The sequence below is a fragment of the Trichogramma pretiosum genome, unplaced genomic scaffold (assembly GCF_000599845.2).
Source record: "Trichogramma pretiosum strain Unisexual culture from Peru unplaced genomic scaffold, Tpre_2.0 scaffold29, whole genome shotgun sequence".
Classification (NCBI taxonomy): Eukaryota; Metazoa; Arthropoda; class Insecta; order Hymenoptera; family Trichogrammatidae; genus Trichogramma; species Trichogramma pretiosum.
In genome coordinates this window covers 1655482-1663619 of record NW_019641669.1, presented here as the reverse complement: position 1 = coordinate 1663619, position 8138 = coordinate 1655482, and the positions used below count along the sequence as shown (strand labels likewise).

Sequence of the window (8138 nt, the reverse complement as noted above, 5' to 3'; positions counted from 1 at the left end):
AGCGAAGGAAAAGTATATGATGAGGGGAGAGGGGGAGAGCTAATTCACGGAAAAAGTCATTCTTTCAACCGCAACATCAAGTTTGAGCTCGTTAATGTACTATATCTATAGAAATCCGCCGAACACTGTCGATTTTTTGTTCCTGCAGTACGCTTCGATTCGTAATAATACTACTCGCAGGCTAACTTTTTCATAGATGCGCGCGGGCTCCAGTCCGTGCCAAGACAATCGAGTAACGAAAAAATAAAAAAAAAGAAGCTGGGGGAAAAAAGGTCGTCGTACCGCGAAAAAGAAGAGAAAAGTCGAGAGAGCTTGTGTGTGTATTTTCGCGAGCTAGAGATCCCTACCCGCTTCCCAAAGGAAATTAAACGCGCGCGGACCATTTTTCGTGTATGAATGCACAAAAAGCAGCGAGTATAGCCCGTGTTATAGTGTGTGTGTGCGCGTATACGTGTACCTACGCGCGCGAGTGCATAAACGAGCCTTCCAATTAACTTTCATAATCCGCGAGCGAGCGAGGCTCTGTGTGGATATATGTAAAAATGAGGTCAACGGTGCCAACGAATTATAAGCGCGCGCGGTGTTTTTACTCTTTTTTTATATTTTATACATATCTGTACAACTACGTGCGTGAAGATATCATATAAAGTAAAAAATGTAGTCAGCCAACGAGAGAGAGAGAATCAAAAATTACGCGCCGGTATGTTTGTATATTATAACGATCGTATTGCGAAGCTGCGCTGCAGCAATATAACGAGCTATCTACGTGAGGAGTTGCACAAAATGAAGTGTTTATCCAGACCACGATGCAAATGACGCGGCGGCGGCCAACAACTTGTGACGAAATGATTATGATGATTCAAGGTAAGGAGTGACTGGAGGATGAGAAAGACGCGGAGAAGAAAAAGATGCGCTGCTTGTATGCAATAATGCAGCTACTGTGTGCACTTTGACTTACCAGATGAACCGGCGTTGCTCCAGCCAGAGCTGCCCGAGCTGGGCCAACCGGAGCTCGAGCCACCGCTGCTCCAACCACCGGAGCCGCCGCCGCTGCTGGGCCAGCCACCGGACGGTTTTTGCCAGCCACCGCCACTGCTTCCACCACTGCTCGGCCAGATGGTGATGCTGCTGCCGGCGCCGGAGTTCCAGCCGCCCGAGGACGAGGGCTTCTGCCAACCACCGGACGATGGCCAGACGGACAAGGCACCGACACCGCTACCACCGCCGGAGCTCCATCCACCGCTGCTGGGCTTCTTCCAGCCACCGGAGGACGACGACGGCCAACCTCCGGAGCTACCGAGACTGCTGCTGGACCAGCTCGAGGCCGACGGCCAGCCACCGCCACTGGAGCCGCCCGACGACCAGCCGGAGGAAGGCTTCCATCCACCACCGCCACTGGACCATCCGGACGATGGTTTCCAGCCTCCACCGCCGCCGCCGCTAGACCATCCGGAGGACGATTTCCATCCGCGACTGCTACCGCCGGACTTCCAACCTCCACCGCCTCCACCACCGGTCACGTGGATCACCTTGATGATTTTTTTACCTCCCCCCGAGCTCCATGGATTCCAACCTGAGATACATAACCGTATTAAGCAAAAAGCATGCGGCAATGGAAAAGGATGAATCAAATTTTTCCGACATGGCTTGATTTTTTTCTTTCTCTCTCTCTCTCTCTCTCTCTCTCTCTCTCTCTCTCTCCCCGTTTTTTTCCTCAGTACTTATACAGTGCAGAACAGGCGAGCGCACGCGTCAGCAGCGGATATTAATGATGCAGGACAGATTAAAATTTTCACTGCTATGCGGAGAGAGAGAGAGAGTAAAAAAAAGAGTTGAGAGAAAAAGAGAGAAGAGAGTAAAAAAAATCGTCGTATCGATTGGGTAGCTGTACGCGCTTGCACACGTCCGTAACGCAGACACCTACTGCAGACCCAGACTCGTGCAAGCTCTCGTGCGCCCTGTACACGCACACACGCGTATATCACTGTATCTATACGTACATCCGTAGGGCTTGCGAGAGCCAGAGAGAGAGAGATATGTGTAGGTGTGTATGTGTATACGTATGTGGTGGTGAGCCCGCTTGACCTCGTTTTACTCGTCGCGGCTACTTGCTCTGTGTGCATATGTATGTGTGTACGTGTGTATGTAAAAAAATGAGAGAGAGCGAGTAAAAAAAAAAGAAAAAAAAGTATATAACCATAGTAGAGAGCGAGGGCGAGAGACACACGGAAACGTGTAGTATATAACAAGCTCCGAGTGCGATGCACCTGATGCTGCTATATTTCATACGCGCGCGCGGGGCGCAACTCGCGAGACCGACTCGACTCGTTAAAATAACTCTCGCGAATTTTTCCGACGCGCGTCTCGACTGCTATAATGTACTATAACTATATCTAGAGATAATATAACGTTCGCGCTTGCGGAGCCTCGAGGTGAAATAATTCGCCGAAAGAAAAGAAAATACATCATCACCGTCCGATGGAATTAGCGTCTGCGAACGCCTTCGGGGCTGAGAAAAAGGAAAAGTCTACGAGTGCGGGGGTGAAGTACGGAGCAGAAGGTGGTGAGGGGCGAAAACGATCTCTCTCATCCGCGAGCGATAAAAAAAGTTCGTAAAAAAAGGGACAGCGGCGCAGCGCGACGATGGGAAGAAGAGTCCATTCTCGATTACGTCGAGAGCGAGAGAGAGAGAGAGTGAGAAAAATGAAGTCGGATAAAATATAGAAATAACTAAAAAAAAAAGAGAAAAGAAAAGAAACCTTACCAGTGGCGTGAACGCTGAACAACTGCAGCAGCAGAAGCAGTCCCACAGCACCGAACAATCCTGCGACCTTTTGGAGGGCGAGAGAAACAAAAACACACAAGAGAAATAGAAAAAAAAAGTAGTCTTCGAGAAGAAAGATAGAAAAAGAACTCGGAGATATAAGTGCCGCATGATATTTGCATGTATAAACTTACCTTCATGACTACGTGGGTATATAGGCAAAAGCTCGAAGAACGTGATTCAACTGACCAACCGCGGAGCAAATCGAGTCTTTTATATACTCGCACGTATGTGCGTGCGATACGTGTACCTTTTTCTCACACACAAATACATGTGCATGCGAATACATATATACGAGAATCTCATAACGCAATCCCATGATATGCACACGAGGTTCATATGCGCTATATGGGAGAGATAGAGGTATTAAAGTCGGCCTATACCTTTGTAGCTCGGCTCGGCGTGCGCGCGCGCGCGTGAAATAAGGAAGGTCGAGTCCGTGTAATACATACATTACATTGCGCACACATGCACACACATAAGCGTATCATATACACGTAAGAGTGGCGCAGTAGTGCATACGAGCGCCGGGCGTTTATCTTGCGTTACGCATCTCTCTCTCTTTCTTTCTGGCTATGAGAATCTGGCGATGATCTTTACCTGGTATAATATGTAGTGCACCGAGTCGAGCCCTTAGGCGGCAGCGCACGAGCAGCAGCTGTTACGTCAAAAAGACTCCAACAATTTGTGCATACGCTAAAAAATATATTTGACTATCAAGCCCGTCGGGTAAGTGTAATACACGCGTGTACAAAATGGTGCGTAGGTGCACACACACACACAATGCGTCGAGATCAAATCGACTTGGATTAGATCGAGGCATATTAAAATATCGTAATCTCAATTAGAGACGCTCGCAGCCTGGGACGATATTATTGGTATGTAGGATTATTTCGCCATCATCCATATAAATATCGGCATAAAGTGCAATTCGCGCAGTACAGACACACGTGTGCAGTGCCGTGCAGTGGTGGTGGCGGCGGCGTGCCATGCATATAACGCCGATGCATCATATTTAATTATCTCAAAGACGGCACAGCAGCATCGGATCGCTGGTATATCGCCGCGAGAGCAGCCCCGAGTGGATGTATAATATAAAAAGATGATGGATTTATATAGACAGTGCAATGCAGTATACGCGCGCGCGCGGCAGATTATGGGTAAATTTGCACCTATCTGTTATTATTATTGTGTATATATCCCACACACGTACACATGCGATGCGGATGCGCGAGAGAGCGAGCGAGCTCGAGAGCCCGAGAGAGACGACGACGACGACGACGACGATGATCGTTCGAGAGAGTTTCGCAACGGTTGCAGAAGTGTCGAGCGTGACTGACGCGGATTATTACTCGCGCGCAGTGTCTTATACACTTTACACAGACACACAGGTCGCCGCTGCGTCGCTTCTGCATCCACTGCAGCTCTCGCGCTCGCGCTATACCGTGTTATTATTAGGCGTGCGCATATCCTGCACGCAGCAACGATGTTATTAAAGCCTACCTACGTACGATATAAACGTACACGTTACAAATCGCAAACGATGATGATTCTCGTCGATCGCGCGATATTTATTTCTCGTTCCCGCAACCGGTGTACTTTTTTTTTATTTAGCTGCGTTCTACATCGATATTTCGTTAAAGTTAAAAAGTAAATAATAGCGAGCAAAAAAGCTCTCGTCGAGCTTGCGTGTAAATATTTCGAGGTATATATCGTGTGTGACGCCAAGCGAACGCGCTGCTGGCTACGGGGCTGGTGCGGTAAACGGAAAGGCGAGACATATCGTCGTTTACAGCTGCACTACTACTACTACCACTATAGCACTGCAGTATATAGCTGAGCTGTTACGTATAGCTCGCGAGCGAGCGGCGCCATGCATATCAGTCAGGTTTGTCAAGCTTGAACGACGAGCCTGATATTTCATCCCTCTCTCAATTTCTCTTCTTCCCCGGGCTCTACGTGTATATACGATGTGTATATATATAATCCGTCGCTTGTCGGCTATTACATGCGACACACTACGGGGTATGATTTATACCAATATACGTATAAATGATATTTGTACATATCCTAGTGCGCGTGCGAAAGTGAAAAATTCTTTAAAAGAGAGAGAAAAAAAGGAAATAAATCAGTACGGAAAACAGGTGTAAAGTCGTATGTAAGCACGATGAACGAGAAGTCGTCCTGCTGCTTGCTACCGTGTGTCGTGCAGAGTTGCCCCGTCGTCTGCCACGTATACAGTATACACAGCGCGCCGCAACCTTGGGCAGATTAAGAGATCGTGGCGCGCGCACGAGAGTGGGTTATATTATTATAGAGAGAGAGAAGAGAGATGCGCTCTGGAGTGCAGTGTACGCGTCACGTCACGTACTCCGAGACTGCTAAGCCCGCAGCAGCGGCAACTCCGCACGGCTTTATAATGCACTATGGTCATTATATTAGTGGTTTATATACACGCGCAGCGCGGACAAGACTGAGAATATGCGCAAGAGAATATTCAGAGTCGCGTATATGTTGAAACGTACGTATAGCTGCTTGCCCAGTACGGTGGACTCGTGAAATATTGGACGATGTGCTCGGCGATGGCATCCTCAAGGACTCGATCTTACGACCCTGACTTTCCGATTACACGACGCGCGAGCTGCTGCTCAGAGGCAAGCAAGCAAGCAAATGCACTTATGAACATTTCCACACGTTTGCGTACGCTCATCGCTAAATTATGGTCATTATGATATGGACTTACGGACGGACTAATGGATTCGGAATTTTTATATTATTCGCTCTCTCTCTCGCAGCAGCTACCTTCGAGCTTATTATTCGATAAAGTATATTATTCGAGCGGGCGCGCGGGGCTGCGCAGGAGCGAGCGAGAAAATCGAGATAAAGATCGCCGGCTCCGGAGGCTTTATCGCAGCGATCCGCACGTACGGAAGGAGGCTTTTAGCCACTTTTTTAGCTGCAGATTACTCGAGTTAGATATACATGTATACCTATGCAGAGCCCTAGCCCAAGTATATAGAGAGAAAAGAGAAAAGAGATTGAGTCGACGACTAGGAGTCTCGGAGTCGCCCGCGGGCGCGGTTGCATTTTAGCGTCGTCTTTTGCCTCTCTCTCTCTCTCTCTCTCGTTCTTGTGCAGCAGCAGCAGCACATCGATCGTCGGAGTCTGCTGTTGCTGTCGCGCGCGCTGTGCCGTTGAGCGCACAACACCAGCAGCAGCAGCAGCGGGCGTGCTTGCGCCTGCGCGCCTTAACCCGAGCTTGGCTAAAGCTTTCCTGTATACCTATGTACCATGCAACGAAGGTATTTTTTTTCTTCCTTTTTTTTACAACTGCTGTTATACATGTATTTTTCCCCATTTTCCGCGAAACTCTGCTGTGCGCTCTCGCTCGCTCGCCCGACAATGGGTCGTTACTTTTTTTTTCCTCTCCCAATGCAGCAGCAACAGCAGCAGTGGCAGCCGCTCTTTGCTTATACTACTACTACCACCACTTGCAGAGCTTGCGAATAACTACACTAGCTCGTGCTTATATATACATAGAGCGAGAGAAAGAGAGAGAACGAGAGAAAGGAAAAAAAAAAGTATACCGCTGCGAGGGGGTGTAGGAGGGAGAGGAGAGGGTGAAAGTGTGGACGAGCGGGGAAAGCTGCCGAGGCTCCAGCGCGCGCTACGCGCTTTTTGCGGCTGCCTCCAGCTCTTCACTTGGATTTCCTTTCCTCTCCTTTTATTTTTCTCCTACGTTCTCGGCACTCTTTCTCTCTCACTCGCAGCTGCTGCTGCTGCTGCTGCTCTCAGCTTCTCTCTCTCTCTGACTCTTTGCATCTCCGACGATTCTTTGAGGGATGTTCGCTACGGAGCTGCGTAGCGTTATACATACTGCATTCTGGTCCCTCCTCCTCCTTCTTCTTCGTCTTCTTTTACGCACACAGCTAGCTAGCTCGCTTCGTCATCATCCTCCTCCTCGTTGCCGCTGCCGCTGCTGCTGAATGACGGCCGAGCTCTTTACTCTTTGTGACGCCTTTTCTTTCTCTTGTGTATATATACGAGACTTTTGCGACTGCTGCCACCGAGCTCGATGATCGTCGTCGTGAACTTGCGCGCGCGCTAGCAACCTCTCTGTACCCGACACAAAATACAGCAGTACCAGCTGCAGAGCTACTATTACTGCGCGCTGTTTTTTACTCTCTCTCTCTAGCTCTCTCTCGCCTTTTCTTCAGACGAATGCGCGCGCGAGGAGCTTTTATGTATACTATACTGGTGTAGTGTTGCAATTCGAGCGACACGTACGACATATATTCCGCGAACGTTTTTTGGGGCAAAAATTTGCTAGCTCGCTCGCTCTCGGGCTCTCAATTCCTAGAGCGTCGCCGTTTTGCTACACAGCAGCTCTGGCAAAAAAAACGAACAAAAGGATGAAAAAAAAACACAAGCAAAGACGACTGTTTGTCGCTCTATGCTCGCGAAAGTTTTTAATTTTAAAAGATCGCGCAAAAGGAAAATGCACCTGCGCATATGTATACTTTCCATATATGCATTTACGTTATAAAAAAGTACATATACGTATTAAGTGTACCCTATAACGCGAGTATAAATATATACGGTTGGCTACGGCTAACAAGCAGATGTCGAAACTTTTTTGCTCTCCGCAGTTGCACACGACAAAGAGAAAGATATATATATTTTTTATGTGCGCTGCTGCTGCACTATATTCGGGTTGAGAAAAAAGTACACGCTTGCAGCGGCTATTTTTCCCTACTGCACATATAGCACGTATGCATGTATATATAGGCAGTTCATTTTCGTCCTGTATGTGTGCGCGATTATTTTGCCCGAGAAAGAGCGCGGGGCAAAAAAAAAGAAGTAGCCGAGGAACAATTTTCCCAAGTCATGATTTATGATTGTTCGGCTTGAGTTATTCTCTTTCTCTCTCTCTCTCTCCCGCTTCTTTTTTTCATATGAGTATCGTGTAGGATATATCTATGCGCATTATAGCTATTTGTACATACGCAACTGCATTAGATACGCGTATTTTGTAAAAGATGCGAATATAACGAGGACTCATCGTGGAGGATTATGATAGCCTTGACATTCCGTTTATTACGAGCGCATCTCCGTTTCGCAAGGATATTCTCTCTCTCACTCTGCCAAGACTAAGTGCGGCACGAGCGTCAATTTTCGAGCGCTGTATACCATACACAACAGCTAGCTGCAACGAGATCGCAAGCGGCTTGCTACGTAGGACCGACGTGAAATATACGTACGTAGCGCCAAAAATGTCGTCACTTTGCGTATATTAAACATAATGTAACTGCAA

At 48.0% G+C, this 8138-nt stretch overlaps 1 protein-coding gene across 1 annotated transcript; it reads left to right on the top strand.

Moving 5' to 3' along the window:
- The first annotated feature begins 845 nt into the window (after window positions 1-845).
- Window positions 846-1626, top strand: LOC106660027 (early nodulin-75-like). Its single transcript, XM_014382838.1, has 2 exons — window positions 846-864; window positions 962-1626. The coding sequence occupies exons 1-2, from the start codon at window positions 846-848 to the stop codon at window positions 1624-1626; spliced, it is 684 nt and encodes a 227-aa protein (XP_014238324.1).
- Window positions 1627-8138: the final 6512 nt, after the last annotated feature.